Here is a 22,724-nt window from a genome sequence, read left to right on the forward strand (position 1 = left end):
GCCGCCGCCGCCGGAGTTGGTTTGGTCGATCTGGGCGGCGTCCATGGCCACACCACCTTCCGCCGCGTTCCTCTGCTGCTGCTGCTGCTGCAGAGCACGCGGAGAAAGCCAAGGCAAAAGCAGCTGGTGCATGAAGTCGGAGGGCCGGAACTTCATGGAACGGCAGCGACCGTGCAGCGTGCACGACGTCTGGTCGGTCCAGTCCTCGCGCTTCCATTTACTCGTGCAGGAGGGCGCCGTGCAGAGATGGACGGACATCCAGCCATCCAGATCCAGGTGCGCGTGCGCAGGACGCGCGACGTTACAGCGAGCGAGTGCCCCAAGCCCCCCCAAGCGAACCGTGAATTCCATGATCACCTTCTAGCACCGGCCAGCGGCCACCGTGCCCAGTTCGGAGCTGGACAAGAGGAATCAGGGAGGTCCTCTTCCTCCCTGGCAGGGCGCGCGGAGGCGATGGGCAGCGCCACCTGGCCCAGGGCCGACGCCGCAGCAGCCAGCAGTGCCTCCTCGTACGGGACGCGACAACGATCTTGCGCCGGATCCCAGAAGGCGCCGCGGCGCGGCGGTCCCCGGGTCCCCGCACGGACGATCGGTGAACAGGCCCTGTCGTGTCCGGGCCACCCGCGCCAGTTCCCAACACGGGGGCGTGGCCGAAGCCCCCCAGTGCCCACCCGCGCAGGGCTGCGGTTGCAGATGCGACAGCGCAGCGGCGCGGGAATTCTGCTGGTCTGTGCTGCGACTGGAAAAGCACCGGCGAAACGCAAGGGCAAACCGCGAAGTAAACTGGAAATTAAAATTTCATAGTTCGTTTATGTACTCATGCCACCTGCTTCACGAATTGAATACTGCACGAAGGACGGATCTCACACCGGTTGTTGCTTCATTCAAGGCCCAAGAACCGTGAGCGGTTATGTTCACAAGGTCACCCGTAGGGAGTACTGTTACGCTCAGGAGGAAGAGGGCCTGCAGATGTCGACGCCCCAAGCTCGGCGGCCATGAATGGAGCTTCACACGGCAAGCAACACAGCAACTCCACCAACCCAGCAGAAGACGCACAGTCATCTTCGTACGAACCACCCCACAAGTAAGGCCGCAGCCAGACCAAACTAGCTGAACGAGTGGGCACACGTCGTGCGGAGAGATGCCCTGCCCCTTCGCCATCAGCGAATGGAAATCAGATTTCCAAGGCCGGCATCGCACATCAGCACGCACGCGGCATACGGCGCAGAACCATCACATCCAAATGACGGCATATATATTTGCATCTGATTTGAGTTCATGCATATTTCCTGAACCTGAGCTACACGGTTTTCAGGAACCAGGCCAAGGAATCCCGGGCAGAACTCCGTGATGTGCCCGTCCAAGTGTGAGCAAGAACCACATTGGAAGACAGGAAGTAGATTGAAGAACGCCTCCCAAAAGACCATGCCAAGTTGCAGCGAAATTTTCAATCCTGCACAGCTCACTTGCTGATGTTGCACCTCGCCTCAACGTCCTGATCGCCTGCAAGATCACAGATGCTGTGCTAGTGTGGTGAAAGTCCCAGTGATGGGCTTTACATCTTCAACTAGGCCGGCAAAGCACGTCCTGTTCTTGCGATCTGAAGAAATGCGGTCCAAAGGATCCCCTACATCGAGAAAACCAATGATCAGCAAACTGGAAGCGAAAAGGAGCCCAGCTGGAATAGAAGTTTGGGCAACTTCTTGTTCACTAAAGAAAAAGTAAACTGCATGCAAGTTATCTGCTATCAAAACTGTCTACTACATCCAATTTATTTGAAGGCATATGCAGTAATGCTAGCCATTCACTGCATGATGTTAAAAAGTGTTCCATACCCAACTAGTAGTTGATATATGCTCAAACCTTCAGTTCTAATTAACTGGCATAATATCTTTTACTGCAATGTCAAACTTAGTCACAAAGACGCAGTCAAGATGGTTAATTAACAAAGTTTTCAGTGTGGATGGTGCATTGCATGGATTTATTTCACAGGTGCACACCTTTTAAGTGGAAATATTACAGTTTGTAGTCTGCTGAAAAGCAATTAAGAAGACAGAAAGATCACCTCAAGTCAAGAATGCAAGCCTTATTTCTCAAAAGCTTTGTGTAGAGAATTATTGTTGGGCCAGCTACTTATCTCCGGCCAGTGATCACCTCAATTCCGTTCTTTCCACACCGAATAGTTGGCAGGTCTGAAGGGATTTATTGATGTTGTGTTCATACTCGACTGCACAGAGCGGAAATCTCTCTGAAGGTTATGCTGCAAGAGCCCCACTCATCTGAAAGTTCGAGACTACAACCTGGTTGTTCAGCTTACAAAGGTGCACCTGATTTCTGACACCACTGTCCGAATTTTCTTCATTCAGCATTCTGCCTGGACCCGAGACCGCATATACATTGGTAGGATCACAATAGGATGCTCTTTCGGAACCAAGCACATTTGTTTAGGAACATACATGGACAAGTCAGTATAGTTAGGAAAATGAGATTAAGATCTAGGAAGTTGCTGTGCCTGACTGCCTTCTTGCAGCTAGAGCCCAAACAATAGTGTGTTGAGAGACTACTACAGCGACTACCAGCACCACTGTCTTCTCCCTTACTCAAAAGTAAAGGATGGTGACGCATTACAAAGTTCCAGTACCTCCAGGCTCCAGCTGAGTTCTCGAACCAGATTCTGTGCCACAACAGAATCCTTGTTCCTCCAAGCATTTGCATCTACCTAGGCATCCTTTTCAGTTAAGCTACTAACCACAGCTGTTTTTGTCTCCTCACGATTTATGGACGGTGAGGGCCTAGCTTCGGGATTAATAACCATATGATCAGTTGATTGCATAGTAGTATCAGAACTTCCATTATGCTCAAAAACTGATTTGGAATGACCAATATGCTCGGAAGCAGTTTTGGAATGCTCAAGAGAAACCGCTTGGTTATGATGAGTTTTGTCCAATGTTTTTCTCTGTGGGTGGACCAATGACAAGAGTTCCTCAGCTTCAACACATGCTGATTTTAGTGGATTAACAGCAAGGAACAGTGTAAAAGCAATATATGCACACGAGATCAGGACTACAGCAGCATAAGGAAGTAGAATAGGGCGTTCAGTCTTTCCTTGTCCTTTCAGATCATTTGTCCAAGTGCTATCACCAAAAAGAATTTCCGCCATGAAAATTATATTTGTAAATAGCGTAAGAAGAAATGCAAGGAAGGCCAGTATTTCAACATACGGTGGCATTTTGTATCTTCCCATTAATAAAATATTGATGAAGAAACACGGAAAACAGGGATAACAGATGCAGGAAGAAACATAGCCTGGATAACTGGACACATGATAAGTAACTGATATAACCCATCGGAACCTGCAACCTTTGCATGGTAGATAGTAGTCATCATGGCTAAAACTTTAGGTAGGATATGATGTGCAAACAGAGGCAGTTTAACACCAAAGAGATTCTCTGAAATTACATCGCTTCCAATAATACAGGTCATTGAGATGATATGGCCAGAAAAGACAAGGATCACCAATAACACAATTGGTGCCACAGGATTTGTAAATATCTGCAGAATACAAGAAACCAAATAAAATTCAGAAATAAGTTTAATGCAAACTCCAAGGTCAGAAGTGACAATAGTTTTATTGAATAAGCACCAACAACTCCCTAGAAAAAAGCACCAAACATTTCATGTAGAATGCAGAATGCTAGAAGCTTACTCCCTCCGTCCCAAAATACTAGTCATCCTAGCATTCAAATTTTGTCCCAAAAAACATGTCATTCTACCCTATTTAGAAAGTGCATGTGCATGCAAGAATCAATTAGTGCCAAATATGGATAATAAATAGGGATAAACATGGTCATTTTACCTTCTTATTAATTTGTCCTAGAATTCCTAGGATGACTTGTGTTTTGGGACGGAGGGAGTAAGTTTCAGGTGACCAATAAGCTCACGATTCAACGTCCCTTATGTCTAGTACTACAGGATCCATGAGGCCTACGACTTCAATCAAAATACACTAGAATTATCTTTTTCTCTAAACTGTGGTACTTGAACAATTATCTCTAATCTAATAACATACCGAAATTTCATGCACTATCAATTCACACAAAAGCTCGAGTTGCTCCGCAAAGTTAGGTAATGTAATCATACTTGCAGCTACTCAAGCGAATTGCAAATTCAAACATGCAGGGTATTAGTTATTTCTTGTAATTCAAACATACCACAATATTGTATTCAATGTTATTTCTTGTAATTTTGACAATTTGATTCTGCTCTTACACTAAAAAGGCAAGTGAACTAAGGACTAGACGGATAAGAAGAGAGGGGAGACACAAACCTGATTCATTAACTGTACTGCCTCTTGAAAGTGAATGGCCATTGCGTTTTTTGATTCATCTGCCGCTGAGCTCAGCAGAATATAGTTCACAAGAAAAATCCCAGAAAAGGATAAAACTATAGAGAAAAAGTGATCACGGAACAGGGGAACCAAGGGTAGGAACCAGAAATCTTCTTTGAACCTGTGCATATGACATCTCAATCAGTACATGATACACCACGCCTAAGCAAATCAGATAAGCAGAAAATGAATGGAAAAAAAATCAGTTTAAAGCACACTAAATGTATCTCGAAATGTGTCATCTGGCAATTATAACTAAGCATGGGGAAGATATGTTGGAACTCACCTGAACAACTGATGAATGAGTATAGAAGCTGTGCACTATTATATTTGTGCCAAGTAGCGCCATCAGTGAGTAAGCATTTTCACCACTCAACTTGGGGAACATTGCATTCATATTAACAGAGGTTTTGGGATGACTAACGAGTAGACCAAGCACAAAACAAACAAGTGTAAAGCCAGCCAAGTAGGTATTAAACATTCCAGCCATCCTCTTGTCCTAGAATGAGATACAGAAACCATAATTACATAAAGTACTAAAGCAGGCCATCCTTTTATGATGCAGTTATTTGGGGATTTAAAAATTTACCAGAAGGGACAGCGTGTATGGTAGCAGATTCACTACAACACCTGTAAACCATATGACTGTCAAAAGATCATCGTATTCAAATACAAGTTTGAACCCAACTGCTGTGCCTGCAATCTGACAAATGTCAAATGTTACTTAAATGCTCTGGTAAAGTGTATACTATGAGCACATAAACATCTCAGGATAAAACATGATCATAAATGATTTTTTTCTGAATTGTGTATATATACCATGGACACTTCAGAAGTTAACAAGGACATTCCTGCCTGAAGACCAAGAACAAGACATATCGGCCGACTGTACTCCTGGCGGCAAATCTATTTGTTCATGTAAAAACATCACAGACGAGTTATGATATTTGGAAGGATATGCTGGAAATGGATGAAGAATATTTAACTACAAAGAATATTTTCTAGAAAGAACTTAAACCTCAATCTATTAAATTTGTATTCACAAAAGGATCGGACAGTATTCCTATATTTATTTCTTTTTTAAAAGTATGTCACTGTACCTACAAAACTCAGGATATCTTCAGAAGATTTTGCATTTATGAAAGAGACCACCCACAAAACACAGAAAAAGAAAAGGTTAATACAAGCACGCAGTGAAAAATATTTTGTGATAGGTTCTATCCTAATGAGCCACCATTTTCGGGTGATAAAAGAATACAAATAAATGTTTTTGTTTTAGACCAAGAACTTTAGGTTTCATCCAAAGAGGCCATACATGCACTATGAAGACACATCAGGGAATCCAAGCACCCCGACCTTCTAGAAGATAGTTATTGTGGCACTAAGAGTGAGCTAACAAATTCATGTCATGGCTTACATAAGAAACTATTGGATTTGGGGAAATTTCTGGTGTGTTGCCATCTCAGCACACACACTCTCTACTTCTTTATACCATGCTCTTAACCATAGGTCCTTTACATTTGTAGTATTTACACCAACAGAAACACACAACTATCAAAGTTCTGCCAAGCTCTTGCAAATCAGCTAGAACCAGTGAGTTCACCATACGGTGGCCGTGATGAGAGCTCTACAACTTGCAATGGCAAGAAAGGAGTGCAAAACCGTACCTCTGCAAGGTTCTTCCCGGTGACCATGCCGATACAACTTGAGAGATACTGACACAGAATGGCCGACAAATTGAAACACAGCATCAGCAGCACAAGATCATACCCAAACCGATACCCAGATTCCAATGTCACCAACCACTTTCCGAGGTCAAGATACGCCATTGAAATCAGGAGTGTCGGTCCAAGGGTCCGGAAAGAATTATGTGGAGCAACCCCAGCAGCCAGAGAGTCTACACACCGCACACCATCCATTGTGCAGAGACAGTGGTGGTCGACAAAAGCCTTTTCAGACAGGCAAAAGCTCACAAGCTCGGTGTGGATCACTGGATCCACTCCACAGAACCTGACAGCCAACTGTTTTTTTAATCAAATTCAGGCCCTTCGTACCCTCTCGTTACTATCCTTATCTATGCTGCAGCCATCACAATCCAGTACTTCGACAAACAAGCTTCAGAAATGAACAATGCATCATTCCTGCAAATGGTCATGGACTGTTAGGAACGAGGGAATATATAATCTGTGTTTCATCACACGAAAATGGTAAGCAAGCAATCCAACAAATCCCCGCGGGTGTAACAAATAAAAGTTGCGGCGGCCGATTCCGGCGATCGCAGGCTTATTTACGGGCCAGGGAGCACGAAGGACGTTCAGGAAGACACACACAGCCGTGGTGGACTGGTGGTTGGTTTGGCTCGCAAACCGGCGAGAGGTGGCTTTGGCGATGGGGCCCGAGCGCGAACGAAGGACGACGGGCGGTGGCTTACCGCGGTGATGCGAGCCGTCGATGAAGCGGGCACCGGGCGGGTAGAGCGGGCTATGATGAGCGCGGGAACCAGCGACGAGGACGAAGTCGAAGAGGAAGAGGAGGAGGAGGTCGTCTTTGGCTTGCCAGAGGTTGTTTCGGGCCTGGAGGCTGTAGTCTTGTAGATGCCGTGTGGCTGCCCGGGGCCGCGGCGCCGCGCGCGGCCGATGGTGTCCGTGGGACCATGAGCGACGTGTGCAGTAGGGCGATGACGCGTGGCGAGAGGCGAGCTGGGTGGCAAGCATGCAGGAGGGGCAGCGGGGACGCGAGGCGACGGCGGCGTCTCACGTGATCCGGCCGTGTGGCACCCAACCCAAGGCGAGAGCACGCGCGAGGCTGTTGACGGCGGCGGACGGGGGGCTACATCTTGTCAAATATAGATAACCTATCCATCTTTAAAGTCTATTTGATCTAATTATCTATTGCAAATATGTTCAACATTTTGATAGTGTTAACTCAACATTTTTCTTAAATAGATTCAACATTTTACTATCAAAATTTTAAAAACTGTACAAACGAATGTTGAAATTGGAAGTACAAAATGTTGAAAGTACTAAATCGAAATGTTGAAGGCGTTTCTTCTCCAGCGAGCTCGGCACGAGGCGGCGGCGGTGCGCGCCCGCGCAGAGGAGCGGCGGCGTGCATGGGGCGGCGGCAGCCGGCGAGCGTGCCGCGCACCCGCGCAGAGCAGTGGCGGCGGGCTCCCGCGCGGAGCAGCAGCGGAGCATCGGCGGCAGGCGGCGGTGCGCTCCCGTGTGGAGCAACGGCGGTGCGCGCCCGCGTGGAGCAACGGCGGTGCGCGCCCCCTGTGGAGCAGTGACGGCGGGGCAGCGCGCGGTGGCGGGGCAGGGGAGGGCCGATGCGTGGGGCAGGAGAGGGTCGGCGGCGCTGTGCGAGTGCGGCGGCAGGGGCAGGGGAGGGAGTGCGGGTGAGGGTTTGGGTTTGGGTGTGTTGATCCAACGGTTGTAGATGGTTGCATGAATATCAAATATTGGAATATAGATAAGAAAAAATCTACCGGAAGATATATAGTATCCACCGGCGGACGGCGGGTGGTCTGGGTCTGGGCTGGGCCATGTTTGCTTGTTAGGCCGAGAGGCAGAGCTGGGCTCGTATGGGCTGCGGCCGCGAAGAAAAGACGTCTGGCAGAACAGCGCCAACCGAAAGAGCTCTACCCCGCACTTCACGTACAAATGTACAATCTTTCCCAGAGAGAAGTCGTTTCTCTAGGAGTAGTTTCAAATGTCTTTGTTTGTGAACAAAAAACTGAGTCTCAGCTTCATCACCTGCTGATTTTGTATTTGTAAATATGTGATCTGAGACTAGGCTGGCAAGTTGAAGGCCCCATAGCAAAAGTCTCTGTCTGAAGCCCAAAAGTCCAAAAGCCAAGGACGGACTAGAAATATCCTTACACCGATTTCACGTGACCATGACCCTCTCATGAAGGGATCCAATAAACTTCGATTAATAAGTTACCATTTCTTACAGCCAATCTAGTTGTTGTTAGATTCTTGCGTAAGCTCACCTGACGGTTGAAAACATGTCCCCGGAACTCATCAAGAATCACTGCAAACTGCCTCCCTGTGTTGTAAACATCTGCTTCTACTTCAGGGCCTTTTTCATTTGAGAGTTTCATCACGAAACTTTCTGCAGTAATATGCAGCCTGTTCGGTTGCACTGATCTGGGCTGTGCTGATTCGCTGTAGCTACAGTAACAGCAACCGTGTGTTGTGCCGTTCCACGCGCCGCTGAGTGTGTGCAGTACCAGCTGCTACAGCACGACCACTCTCAAATCAGCTGCTGCAGTGAATAATCCAGCCAAACCACCCATCCGAACAGGGTGATGGTCTATTATGCAGCTATGCTGGCACTGGCTCTGTCCAGTTGTGCCAGTGAGGGTTGTACTTCAGGTTTAATTGCTGAAGTGGCCTTGGAATCGCATGTAAGCTCAAAAGGTGATTTCTGATGATCCTCCAATGAATCCCTTGGAACAGCGCCAATGGACGACCTACTAACTTCTTCCTGTGCACAATTTTCCAGGTAAGGTTCTCTGCAGGTATGTTCTTGAGCTGATTTCTTATGACCTTCTGATGAACCCATTGGAACAGCTCCGATAGATAGAACAGCTCTAAACTTCATGACAATATTTCCCCAGAGAAATTGCTTCTCTATATGGAGTAGCATCCGATGTTTTATTTTGTGAGCGCACAAACAACAGCCAAATCTAAGTTTCATTACTTGCTGACTTTAGTGGAGTAACAGCAATGAACAGTGTAAATGCAATTGATGCGCATGAAGTTAGGACTATGACAGAGTATGGAAGTATAACAGGGCTTTCAGTGTCTCCTTTCAGGTTGTTTGTCCAATTGCTATCACCAAACAAAATTTCCGCTGCAAATATGATATTTGTAAACAGTGCAAGGAGAAACGCGAGGAAGGCCAATATTTCAACATATTAAGATACTCTGTATCTTCCCATCAATAATCTTGACGAGGAAACACGCAAAATGGGTATAACGGATGACGGAAGAAGCATAGCCTGGATAACTGGGCACATAATAAGTGCTTGATATATGCCTCCAGGACCAGCAACCTTCGCACAGTAGATAGTAAGAATCATAGCAAAACCCTTAGGTAGCAGATGATGCGCTGACAGAGGCAATTTTATACCAAAGAAGTTCTCTGAAATGACATCACTACTAACAATGCATGTCAACGAGATGACGTGGCTTGAAAACAGAAGGATCACTAACAACACAATTGGTGCTGCAGGATTTGTAAATATCTGCAGAAGACAAGAATCCACAGAATTCAGGAAGGGGCTTCGTGTCCAAACTTAAAAAATGATAGCTGCTTATTAAATATGCACCAATCAGAAGCTTAAGTTGTTGACGAATGGTGAGCAATATGATTATATGATCATGATTCAATGACACCACTTATTTCTATTCTCCATAAGACCCAGGACAAAAAAAGCATTACAGTTATCTGTTTCTTAAAATTGTGCAGGGCAGGTAAAAAAAATACCATATTGAAATTTAATGCACTAAACACCAATGCAAAACCCTAAAGCTTAAGTTTTGGGAAAGGTAGACATTATATTTATATTTCAACAAATTTCAGACAGTTGCAAATCCTAAATGCAAATTATAGGAGAAATTCAAGATACCGAACTTGTGTTATTTTTTTTCTAACAATAGATTGATTGCTGTTCAAACACTAATATGTGTCGTAAGTGAACAAGGGTATAATAAACAGAAATTTGAGAGAAACCTGGTGCATTAACTCCATAGCATCTTGAAAATTCATGACCATTGTGGCACTGGATTCATCTGCTGCTGAGCTTAGGAGAATATAATTCACAAGAAAAATCCCCGTAAATATAAATAATATAGAGAAAAGGTGGTCGTGAAACAGGGAACCAAGGGTAAGAACCGAAGATCTTCTCTGAACCTGCACATACAATATGTGAATACATACAACAAACCAAAGAAGGTCAAATAAGCAGGGAACAAATCAAGAAAAACGTGTTTTGATCTATCAATTGGAAGAGAGTACAAAATTAAATTGCAATCACTTGATGTGTATTTTTTAATAAAGATATTTTTAAAAAGTAGCAACCTTAACTACCATTTACGGTCTGGATCCATTATACTGCTTTTGTTAATCAACGTCATATGCATTCTTGACGAAGATATATTCATCAAGTAATCAATCATACACCAACAATTCAGAAGACTTATTGCATACTATGATAACTCTGGCAACATGAACGAACACAAAATGCTGCGAATAGGGCAATGGGCTGCTTTTGACATGAAAGCAGCACGACCAAACACCAACAATCCTGTTCCTCGTCAATTGTCATCATAAAGCATTTGCTTACTACGTATTCATTACATTCAGCACTGTTGTGGTAAAACATGAAACATCACTTTGATCATGAATGGCACATTCAGGATCGATAAGACAAACTCTTAATGCAAGATAAGTTCCTCTTAATGCAAGATAAGTTTCACAAAGCTAAGTGCACCAAATGTACGCGCCAACTGAGAACTGAAAAAAAAGTATTAGTAAGAGATGTTGGAACTTACTACTTACCTGAACAAATGATGAATGAGTATAAAAGTTGTGCACTATTATATTTGCGCCAAGAAGTGCCATCAGTGAATAAGCACTTTCACCACTCAACTTGGGAAACATCACATTCATATTGACAGGGGTTTGGGGATGACTGATTAATAAACCAAGGACAAAACAAAGAAGTGTAAAGCCAGCTACGCAGGCATTTAACATGCCAGCCACCCTCGTATCCTACAATGAGCATGAGTAGGAAACCAGAATCACAGAAGGTCATAAACTTAAAGCAGGTCATCATTTATGATACAGTTGTTTTGGAATTTACAAGTTTACCAGGCGAGAAAGCGTGTATGGTAGCAGATTAACTACAACACTTGCAATACATATGGCTGCGATAAGATCGTCGTGTTCAAACACAAGGTTGAACCCCACTGCCACGCCTGCAATCTAGTATAGACAGATGTTAAGTGTTTAAAAAATTACAACTGCTGGCATGCTCTGTTAAGCACTATGAGTTCTCTACAATTAAATGCATGCATAGCGCAATCACATAAACACCCAAGAATGAAGCATTGCTAGAGAAGGAAAAATCTATAGTCTGCAGACATACCATGGTTACTTCAGAGGTTAACAAGGATACCCATCCCTGAAGACCAAGAACAACACATATCACCTGACTGTACTCCTGACGGCAAATCTATTTGGCATTGTAAAAGTACAGAAAGTGAGATTAAGATTTCCAGAAGCCTATCCGGAAAATATCTCAAGAAAATATAGAATAACAGGAGTATTTTCTAGATAGAAAATTTCCCAAGCTACAAAATTTGTTGTCAGTTATGAACATCGTACACATTTCCTTTTTTGTCAAAAGAACACATAGATTTTTAAGAAAACATGTGATCTCTATTGTCATTGTACATTTATAAACTAGGGTGGTTGTGAGAGAATTATGCATTTTGGGAGTACTAGCACCGACCTAGAAATAAGTTTAACAAATAACAACATATGAATGCAGAAAATAGTAACTATTTCAGTGATATCATATTTTGATCAGAAACCCTTTTAATATGATCAGAAACACTTTTTTTTGTCTCAAGAGACCAAGAGCTAAATCTATTTAACAGAAGTGATACTAATATTCTGAAGTGATGAAAAGGAGATCCAGCACTTTGTAACCAAACGCATCCTTTGTCTACTCAAAGATAATGGATAGATACAGGTGAGAGATGCCAAATTATCTTCATGACTTCATAAGAAATAATTAAAATTCTCGAGGTTATGCTAAACTCTAGTATATCAGCTATAACTGGTGAGATATCTGGCAGTGGTTGCGGTGACTGGCATGAGTTACACAAATTTCAACAGTAAGAAATTGCTCAGTATGTTTGTACCTCTGCAAGATTTTTCCCCGTGACCATACCAATACAAGTTGACAGATATTGACATAAAATGGCTGAGAAATTGAACAGCAACACCAGTAGCACAAGGTCGTACCCAAACCGAGATCCAGAATCCACTGCCACCAACCACTTTCCAAGGTCAATATATGCCATCGAGATCAGAAGTGTTGGTCCAAGGGTACGGAAAAGATTATGCTGACCATCCCCAGCGGCCAGAAATTCTATACTCCGCACAGCATTCATGTTGCAGACACAACGATGATTAGCAAAAGCCCAGTATGGATGCACACCACCGAGCCTAATAGCCAACTGCTTCTCAAACTTCGGCTCTCTGCACTCTGCTGTTATGATCCAAGAAGCCCACTACGACTCTTCAGAGGTGACGATCATCCAGGACATGGCATTCTTGATCTAAGCTCCTTCCATCAAAAATCCACATTCCACAACCTTTAGCTTCACAAAAATGAACAATACATGATTCTTGCAAAGGGTGTGGACTAACTACTAGGTGCGTAAGGATACACTTCCTTATGGAAATGATGAGCACGGAGCAGCGCTGTAGAGGTAACCATGAACTAGTAGAGTGGGTGTCTTCCTCCCCAGCCAAATAATTTTCAATATGGGAATAAAGAGCTTAGGGTTCTCTACCACAATTATTTCAGGATTTTGCGCCCATGGAAGCAATAGACCTTGACACCGAGCCACCTGCAACGGGATCGAAGCACCATGTAAGCCGAACCAATCGAATCAAGAAACATGCATTGAGGCAGCAAGTAGTCAGGCCAAGAATCCTCTTTCCAGTCAAGTGTAGGAATAATCAACCAAAAGGAACACACAGACACACAATGACACAAAATAAATACCCAAATCTGCTTTCCTTCGTTACTTCTTTTTAGCAGGACAGCCCCCCTCTTCGCTTGGGATTCCCGGACACGAACTCCGAACCGAAGATACTCTGACGCTGCAAGCACTACTGAATACTGATCGCAAGAATCGGATCTCTGAAAAGTTGGGGGAAATTTTTGCGGCGTCCCCCTTGTCCCGTGGGAGAAGAACTGAAGAAGATAACTGAACCCTCTGTCTTTTTTATTTGCTCCTCAATCCTCGTACCTCGGTCGGGGAGAGACGACGGCGACGAGCAAGGATGGGCTGACGCGTCACAGAAGCTGTACGGGGCTCAGGTGGAGGCCGGGCCGCCGGGCGGGTGGCGGCGAGCAGTAAGGACGTGGAGCCCTTGTGTCCACTCTGCAGTTACCGAAACAAAAGGCATGACTGCCACGTACAAGGAGGGACACGGAGATGGAGACAAGACGCCGGAACATGGATGCGGCGCCTTGATCCACAAGACCGGAACCCTCCACGCGAGAACCGCTCGCCCCAAGGTCGCGGCCATGGCGATCCAAAAGGGGACGGGCTGACGGGACTCGATGACATGTTTGCCCCTGAACTTCCTGACACGGTGTGAGGAACGAACAGGAAATGAAAGATAACCCAACGAATTCGAATCAAAAGAGCAAAACATGCAGAGTGGCAGAGCTGAACTACTGAGGCATGAGTGTGTGTTTAGATAACTTTGCATTTTTACGTTATAGGAAAGAAATTTTTAATATTTGAAATATTAAATGTAGACTAATCACAGATTTCGTTTATAAACTACGAGACGAATCTAACGAGACTAAGTAGCCCATCATTACAACACGTTTACTGTAGTATTACTGTAGTAATTTAGTGTCTACTCACGTCATAATTAGACTCATTAGATTAGTCTCACGATTTACAGTCCATTTGTGTAATACGATTTATTTTTTGACTACATTTAGTACACCATGCAAGTGATTTATAAAAAAATTGCATTTTGCGTTTTGGGATCTAAACAAGGCCCGAAGAACGTTAGCCGGTTCAGAGATACAAGGATATGTTTGGAGGAACTAAAATTGAATGTTAAAATTTAGGATATGTATTTATACACATGCTAAAGTATTTTAGTCTTGATCCCATTACTACTTCCTTTTGAAGGAGCTAGTGCTAAAGTTTAATACTTTCACCTATTAGCCCTTGGATCCTAAGCTGTTCATTAGGCTTACAGATCGGGACCAAAGACAATAGCAGGTGACTTGGTCATTAACCTAAAAAAAAGATTAACTGAAGTAAGACACTGTTTAACAAATGAAAACACGCATTAGCTGCATCATTACAGTCGTCCTGAAGTCGCTGAATTGGTGTCGAAGAAGCCGACTTGTGCTGCTTCCCTTAGTCTGACAAAACTGAAACGTAAAACCCCTTTCTGGTTCAGTGTTCAGTTTCAGGAACCAGGCAAAATGATACCGGGAAATAACATCCGCTGTACAAAATTCATAGCTTATCTACAATTCACATAGTACGGCACCGAAGGCCAAAAAAGTGAGTTTGAGTTCTACTGTACATTTTATTCAACAGGCTGCTTCAGGAAACAACTTATGAGTCATGACGTACATACATCAGACAACCCTCGGCCGCTAGTGCCTGGTAAGAACATCAGAGCAAAAACTGGGACGGACCAAGGGCCAAAAAGGTGATAAAAAGCTTTGAACCCATGACTGCAGAAGCAGCAAAATGGCACGCAGCCTACAACGGCGCTAAGTCAGCTGTCAACCAGCAAAAACAGCATGCTTGAACAGGAGCCTTTTCTTTTTTTTTTCTACCGCCCTGCTGACGTCTTGCTGGAAAGTCTGCGCCTGTACCGCTTGAGCACGGAGGCCAAGTTCTCCTTCCCCTTGGGGAAGGCGACGTCTCCGGCAGCCGTGCCACTCCGGCCCTTGCGGGCAGAGACAGCCTGCTCCACGCCCTTGATCACATCCAGGATCGCAGCTGCCGTGGTAAAGCTTCCGGGGATGGGCTTGCCAACCACAGCTGCGTTAGTGAGGCAGGCACACCCCGTTAGGGGTTTCCGGAGCTTGGAGAATGCAGGCTCAATGATTCCCTACATCAAGAATAAACATTTTTTTAGAAATACTGGGAGACAAAATGAACCGAAGGATTCCGAAGCCTGAATGCATGATGCAAAAATTCCAAACTCTAACTAAGCTGATATATGTCTGATTTTCTACGATCTATTCAATTGGCATGGAACATTTAAAGGACAACGGAACTTAGTTCAAAGATGTTCAACAAACTTTGTTGCATGGATGAGGCACCAGCACAAGGGCAGGACCAATGGCTGAATCGATTTCTCAAAGCATATCCCATTTCTAGTGGCAAGAAAATGTTTTGTAATTTGCTGAAAAGTAGACAAGGATCACCTGCAGACGGTTGAGAACGTAAGTATATTTCCCCCATAATTCTGGCCTACTTTCCACATGGGAAAGGTCTAGCACCCGGTGGATACACCAGACACCAAAACTAATAACAAGTGAAGCCCGCCAAACACAATCATCTCCACAATTGGGCACTCTGCACACAGCATTGGCATCTCTGTCATCACTGTTTTCTTCTACTGAAACTCTCTCGGCTTCAAATACTTGATCGATTAGATTTTCATCACAACCACCGTTCTGACTAAAGAGCCAAACTGATCCTTCCAGCTTCAACAGCTTCATGATGCAAAATCTAAGAGAGCTAAGAAGTTCTCCCTCACACAATGCGTAAGAGAAATCATCCTTTGTGGAACTACTTGATCCCTGCCTGGTGCTCAATTCTCTTCTGTTCAATTCTACACTTGGCACACCAAACAATTGTTCAAACGGCTGCTGGGCCCAAAGGGATTTGGTGTTAGTGTTCATACTCGAGTGCATAGACATACCTCTCTGAGCATTATGCTGCGAGAGCAGGTTAAATGGAGATGAGGACCCGCTCGCTGAGTCCATATACCATGATTTTTCAGATGCCAACCTACTAAGATATGACAGATTTGCAGCATGACTGCCCAAATTTGCTTCATTCAGAACAGTATTTCTGCTTGCGGCAATAACCTGAGATATGTCAGGTGAACTGTGGTACTTCTTTGAGTAAGAAGATGAGTCTACACTCTCACTCTCACCAACGTAGGTAGGATCATAATAAGATCTTTCCATTGTTACTGTACTTAAGCGGTTCAAGGTTTGGCTTTGCAAAGAGCTAGCTCCCAGTGATCCAAGCACATCCTGGTTACGAGCATTCATCGCAGAGGCAGTATAGTTAGTAGCAGATTCAGGAGATAAAGGAAGTTGCCGTGGGTCCAGTTGACTTCTTGAGTGCAGATTTCGACTTGCATTCATGCCTTTCAAATAGTTTGCTAGGTGATACCCACGAACAGTAGCAGGCTGATAAAACTGGTTATCTGAGTATGATGGCGCATGAAAACTTGAGAAGTGTTCAGCATTTTGCTCAACGAAGTTCCTGCCTGAACTTGGGATATCTCTGTTCGGTAAATGCATGCTTTGAGACCAGGTTGGTGAACCCATGGCACCCATCTGAAGCCCATAACCCCTGTCTGGATCAGAGAGATCTTTATCACGAGAGTCCCATGTGTTCAGCACAGTAGCTGACCCACGCCTTTCATCTCTCATCATGGGGCTCCTGTATGCCTCAGTGGATAGGTTCTCTTTCATCACAGCAGAACCAGCTGTTCCCAAGTCCAGTCCAATCAGAAGGCTGACCCTTTTAGCGTTGGCCTCTTGTGTAAGCTTTCCATGATAATCAAAAAGAAACCCCCAGAACTCATCAAGAATTGCTGCTAACTGCCTCCTTGCCGCACGGCTCAACCCAGATTGTCTTGAGGTGATACCAGTACCACTGACATTACCAGCATCAGTGTCATTGCCCCTGCTCAATGGAAGAGATGGTAGATCATCGGAAGTGAAAGAAGGTGCCTTACCTCCAGGAGACTTCTCAAATTCCCAATCATGTGAAACCTCAGTTTCCTGCTGTGTGCAAACATTTGCATCTACTTGAACAATCTTCTCAGTTTCTCTCTTCACTTTGATATTATCTGCAGTACTTTGTTCTACTACAGCATCAGCAGAAACTTTTGACATTGGCTCTGTCGAACCAACTAAAACACATTTTGGCTCCTCGCAGAACAGAGATGGTGAGGGGTGAGATTCTGGATTAATTTCCCTATGAGCAGTTGGTGGTTGATCATCATGATCAGATTCTGTAGAGTTGTCAGAACCCTCGGTATACCCCAAAGCTGACTTCTGATGTCCTTCTAGTGAATCCTTTGGAACAGCATTAACAGAAGGCTGCTGGACCTCTTCATGTGCCACATTTTGCAGACAAGTCTCTTCTATATGATGAGTACTGTCCAATGGTTCTCTCTGTGAGTGCACAGACAACTCTTGAGTTTCAGCTTCATTACTTTCTGACTTTAGTGGAGTAACAGCAAGGAATAGTGTAAAAATAATAGTTGCAAGAGAAATTAGGACCACGACAGTGTATGGAAGTAAAACATGGTCTCCAGTGTTTCCTTTGAGATTGTTTGTCCAGGTGCTGTCACCAAATAAGATTTCCGCCGCAAAAATGATATTTATGAATAAAATAAGAAGAAATGCAAGAGCTGCACATATTTCAACATACAAAGATATTTTGTAGCTGCCCATTATTGATCTTGATGAGGAAACACGAAAAAGGGGGATAACAGATGAAGGAAGGAGCATAGCCTGGATAACTGGGCAGATAATAAGTAACTGATATATCCCTTCAGAACCTGCAACTTTTGCACAGTAGATAGTAGGAATCACGGCGAAACCCTTGAGTAGCAGATGATGTGCAGAATGAGGCAGTTTAACACCAAAAAAATTCTCCGAAATCACATCACTACTAACAATAGATGTCAGTGAGATGATGTGGCTCGAAAAGAGAAGGATCACTAACAACACAAGTGGTGCTGCAGGACTCGCAAATATCTGCAAGAGATATGGATAGACATGAACTCAGCAAGGAGCTTTGACGCAGTATCCATATTCAAAGCCATAGTGCTTTTAATAGAATTCCATGCTGTTATGCCTATGGAACATGTAAAGCTGACGGACTGAGACACGCAGTCGGGTCCTCTGGCCATCCGCCGAACAGTTATCTGAATTAGACTAGTCAGGATGCTGCCCAAATATTAAGTTAGGATAGTATTTAGATTAGAAGGCTGAAGGCTACCTCTTTTAAGAAAGAAGGCTCATCACTAGGTTTTAGTATGTTTAGATGCATAGGAGGTCCCAGTCATAGATACATGGGCAAGGACTCAATAATCATTAAGTTAGGAGAATAGGATTCCCTACCCAACGAGCTCTCATGCCACAACTAGTTCACTCAAAAGGGTAAATTGATAAGGAGAGGTGGACAATGTACTCAATCATTTCGTACAATTGCAAACAGTGTAACAGAGACATGCTAGAGATACTGAACTTATGAGTTTGACTGCTGCAAGAACACTAATAGTAATAGGCAGTAGCACAAAGAGCTTGACAAAATAAACAGAAATTTGACAGACCTGGTTCATTAACTCTATACCATCTTGAAAGTTGACAAGTGTTATGTTACTGGATTCATCTGCCGCTGAGCTCAGTAGAACATAGTTCACAAGAAAAACCCCAGTAAATATGAATAATATAGAAAACAGATGGTCATGAAACAGGGAACCAAGGGTTTGAGCTGGAGATCTTCTTTGGACCTGCACATATGATATATGAATTAACATACAACAAACCAATGCAGATCATGGAAAGTGATCTGTTTTATCAAAATGGACTGGAGAGTACAAAAGTATAATGCAATGACTTGATGCGTTCTACAGTATTTTTTAAGCAAAATTTTGAATGGCTGTGTCAGTGGTAATGCAGTATTGGGGTTTGACTGGGACCCGAGGCATTTCTTACCTCCTTGCCCTTGCGGCAGATGTAAGCTAAGGTTTTAGGGCGAGGTCGGGGTCGTGTTAGGTGGGTGTAAAGGGCGCCATTTTTCCTTAGAACTTGGTCAGTCTGGGTGGGTGTGTTTGTAAGGGATCTTCCCCTTATTTTCTTCTTAACATAATGATACGCAGCTCTCCTGGGTGTTCAAAAAAAATTAGAGCCATCTTGATTCATTTCTGGGCCCATCAGGCCATCACTGATGATGACAATCTGAAATAACTAAGGATCCTTGATGAGCACAAGAAAATATTTTTTCTGTTTTTTTTAACAGCAACCGTGGGGGAGACCCCTACATGTTTCTCTGTTTTAGTCATTATCACTCAGCTTATCAAGTTACGGACTGTAGATGACATGCCTCCAAAGATAGTTTCATTGTCAGTCACAAGAAACTGAAGTATATATTGTTTCTTATTATGTATTATATGACAATTCTGAAATAAATTGATGTCCTAGAGGTATAATTTATTAATTTTGAAAACATGGAATGTCACATACACCATGTCACCATAGAAGACACATCCAGGAAAAGGAAACTACACATCACCTTTTCTTGGAAGACAAAGTTTGGCGTAGGGTACCACAACAAATGTAAATCCATGTGTTATCTGATAATTGCAACTAATCACGAGCGAGGGCGAGAGAGTGAGAGCGAGAGCGAAAGGGAGGGAGGGAGGGAGGGAGATTTACCTGAACCACTGATGAGTGAACATAAAAGTTGTTTGCTATTACATTTCCACCAAGAAGTGCCATCAGTGAGTAAGCACTCTCACCACTCAGCTTGGGGAACATCACATTCACATTGATGGGGACTTTAGGTTGACTGACTAACAAACCTAGCACGAAACAAAGAAGTGCAAAACCAGCAACGCAAGCATTGAGTGTTCCAGCCATCCTCTTGTCCTAGAATGGGCACAAGATGAAAACAAGAAATACATAAGATAATATTATAGCAAGTCTTCCTTGTATGATGCAGCTCATTGGGGTCAATAAATTTACCAGATGGGAGACAGCATATGGAAGCAGATTAACTACAACACATGAAAAACATATGCTTGAGATGAGATCATCATATTCAAACACAAGGTTGAACCCAATTGCTACGCCTGCAATCTGAAATAGACAAAATTTGTTTGAAAGAAGGGAGCTGGTTACATGATGTGGCAGAGAGTATGCATAACAAGAGCACATAAATATAACCTAAGGAGTCAAAGGGCCTCTAGCAGGCCCAGGTTCGAATCCTCCTGGGAGTGAATTAATGAAAAGCCGTGGGGCGGTCTTAACCCCACCAGTCCTAGTTTTTTTTTAATATACCCTAAGGAGGCATTGACAGAATATAGATTTCTCTAAAGTGGGCAGGCATACCATGGTCAGTTCTGCAGTAAACAAGGACAGTCCTGCCTGAAGACCAAGAACGAAACAGATTGTCCGACTGTACTCCTGGTGGCAAATCTATCATTCATGTAAAGCAAGACAAGTAAGATGCTAAGAACATCGGAAGAATATAATGCAATCGCTGAATGAAATGTAGATCATCACATAATAATTTTCTCGATACGACTTAAAACTTCAAACTGTGAGAGGTTTCAAATAAAAAAGAGAACCCCCACTCCCATCAATCTATTCACCCCACTGAAAAAATAATACCAACACTGGTGGGTCATATTCTATAACCATCATGATTTGCTGCAACAAGCGCATAAATATTTTCTTTTACACCCAGAATTTTCAGTTTCATTTGATAATAGTAATGCAATCGTCCTCAAGGCGCGAAGCCTGGCACTTGGTTAATCAAATTAAGCACCCCTCTGTATACTAAAAAGTGCTTGCTTGCCACACAGGTGAGCTGGGAAATTAACATCTCAGACTTACATACTCAAATTTCTGTTAGTATATTGTATTATCAGCTACAATAGGAGACATCTCTATAGCAATGGTTCTGGGGAAAAATCTAATAAGTAATAAAGGACTCGCTAAATTCGTACCTCTGCAAGATTCTTTCCTGTGACCACGCCTATATAAACTGACTGATACTGGTATAGAATGGCTGAGAAATTGAAAAGCACCACCAGCAGCACAAGATCGTACCCGAACCGAGATCCAGCATCTACTGTCACCAACCACTTTCCAAGGTCAATATACCCCATTGAAATCAGGAGTGTCGGCCCAAGGGTACGTAAAAGATTAGGCCGGCCATCCCCAGCAGCCAAAGATTCTAAGCTCTGCACACCATTCATGGTGCACAATAATAGGGAGATCAGTATGGATCCACACCTTCGAACCAAATAAATACCCAACAGCTAATCAAGCTCCAGTCCTCTGTGTATATACCTCGATCCAAGCGGTCCAGTCCAATTCTTCAAAACTGATGACCATCCAGAGCAGCATAAAAACCCGGAACATGGCATCCCTGGATTTGCTCCAACCAACTTGACAGTGAAATGGAGTGTTTCCTTATACTGAAATGGCGAGACGCATAGCAGAGTTAATCACAGGCACGGAAGTTCGGTCTTCCCACCACAACTATTCCAGAACCTCGCCGCCGCCGCCGCCGCCGCCGTATTGAAGCATAACCCCCAAGACGACCCACCTGAAACAAGATCGAGGCACCCCATGAGGTAAAAGCAAACCGAAATCCAGCACTTTTCACATGATCAAATGACAAAAGAAAATTGCGGCAGCAAAACTTCAGACGAAGGAGCACTCTTTCCAGCTAGCGTAGCTCGGTGGTCAGCGCCTCCAAGGCTCCAATCAGTTTCGAACGAAACCTTTTTCCATATATTTTTTACAACAAGGTCAGGAACCCTTTTTTTTGGCTTGGGAATCACCAGCCACCGAGGACTCCGAAAAGCGAAACGGTATCGTACCTCGGTCGTCGAGTGGCGGCGGCGAGCAAGGACAGCCGGCGGACAGCCACAGTCAGCGCGGGGCGGAGGCGGGACGCGGCCGAGGTGGGCGCGACGAGAGCACAGGATGCGGCGGGGGCCGGGGGCGGCCCGCAGGGGCGTGCGTGAGTAGGAGGCGGAGCGGAGGAGCGGCTGGGTGGGGTGGGTTTGTACGTTGCGAGTAGACGACTAGCGAAGCGGCTGCCGGCTGGCGGCGCAGGTCTGGAAGAATCGCGGAGGCCGGCCCCCGATTGGTTTCGCCGGTCGGTTGTTTCGGAAGACAGATTCAGTGATTAACTCGTAATGATGCTGAGCCTGTTTGACCCAAATGCTAAGCGATGAAACTCATGAAAGTGCTAAAGTTTAGACTAGCACGGAAATACTAATAAAATAAACTAAATTTTAGTTATAATTAGAAAATAAAGCATGTACTATGAGTGCTATTATATGCTCAAATTTAACACTCAACTTTAGTTCACCCATACAGATCCTAACTAAAGAATCTGGAGATGGAGGTTAGTTTGGTCCACCTGGCATGAGTACTGCATGATCGTAACTCAATATGTAAGATGATTAAATAAATTGGAGTTAGGAGTACATTGACCCTTTTTGTGATGAGAAAATGATATACAATTTTCTTAAGAAATAT

The 22,724-nt window shown here is 44.1% G+C and overlaps 3 protein-coding genes and 1 pseudogene across 6 annotated transcripts; all 4 read right to left on the reverse strand.

The window, feature by feature from the left end:
- Nucleotides 1-776: 776 nt before the first annotated feature.
- On the reverse strand, nt 777-4,477 carry LOC120690384 (annotated as a pseudogene).
- LOC120690385 (protein ETHYLENE-INSENSITIVE 2-like) lies at nt 4,363-7,080 on the reverse strand. Its single transcript, XM_039973023.1, has 5 exons — nt 6,055-7,080; nt 5,207-5,293; nt 4,977-5,090; nt 4,674-4,886; nt 4,363-4,508 (listed from the first exon to the last, which is right to left on the reverse strand). The coding sequence occupies exons 1-5, from the start codon at nt 6,304-6,306 to the stop codon at nt 4,461-4,463; spliced, it is 714 nt and encodes a 237-aa protein (XP_039828957.1). The 5' UTR covers nt 6,307-7,080; the 3' UTR covers nt 4,363-4,460.
- Nucleotides 7,081-8,123: 1,043 nt separating this feature from the next.
- Nucleotides 8,124-13,802, reverse strand: LOC120690383 (protein ETHYLENE-INSENSITIVE 2-like). 2 transcript variants are annotated; one of them, XM_039973022.1, is made up of 7 exons: nt 13,447-13,595; nt 12,328-13,041; nt 11,547-11,633; nt 11,270-11,383; nt 10,958-11,170; nt 10,130-10,309; nt 8,124-9,641 (listed from the first exon to the last, which is right to left on the reverse strand). In XM_039973022.1, exons 2-7 carry the CDS (start codon nt 12,577-12,579, stop codon nt 9,312-9,314), a joined length of 1,176 nt encoding a protein of 391 aa, XP_039828956.1. In that variant the 5' UTR covers nt 12,580-13,041; nt 13,447-13,595; the 3' UTR covers nt 8,124-9,311. The 2 variants fall into 2 exon arrangements, with proteins under 2 accessions (XP_039828956.1, XP_039828955.1); XM_039973021.1 differs by having other exon boundaries at nt 8,298-9,641; nt 13,200-13,802.
- An 866-nt stretch (nt 13,803-14,668) lies between these two features.
- On the reverse strand, nt 14,669-22,272 carry LOC120690382 (protein ETHYLENE-INSENSITIVE 2-like). Of its 3 annotated transcripts, XM_039973020.1 has the most exons (10): nt 22,058-22,272; nt 21,522-21,780; nt 21,176-21,412; nt 20,556-20,642; nt 20,190-20,303; nt 19,881-20,093; nt 18,776-18,955; nt 16,115-18,197; nt 15,615-16,024; nt 14,669-15,295 (listed from the first exon to the last, which is right to left on the reverse strand). In XM_039973020.1, the coding sequence occupies exons 2-10, from the start codon at nt 21,591-21,593 to the stop codon at nt 15,014-15,016; spliced, it is 3,678 nt and encodes a 1,225-aa protein (XP_039828954.1). In that variant the 5' UTR covers nt 21,594-21,780; nt 22,058-22,272; the 3' UTR covers nt 14,669-15,013. The 3 variants fall into 3 exon arrangements, with proteins under 3 accessions (XP_039828954.1, XP_039828952.1, XP_039828953.1); XM_039973018.1 differs by having other exon boundaries at nt 15,615-18,197; nt 22,058-22,270; XM_039973019.1 differs by having other exon boundaries at nt 15,615-18,197; nt 21,522-21,958; nt 22,058-22,270.
- Between the last annotated feature and the right edge of the window lie 452 nt (nt 22,273-22,724).

The sequence above is a fragment of the Panicum virgatum genome, chromosome 9N (assembly GCF_016808335.1).
Source record: "Panicum virgatum strain AP13 chromosome 9N, P.virgatum_v5, whole genome shotgun sequence".
Classification (NCBI taxonomy): domain Eukaryota; kingdom Viridiplantae; phylum Streptophyta; class Magnoliopsida; order Poales; family Poaceae; genus Panicum; species Panicum virgatum.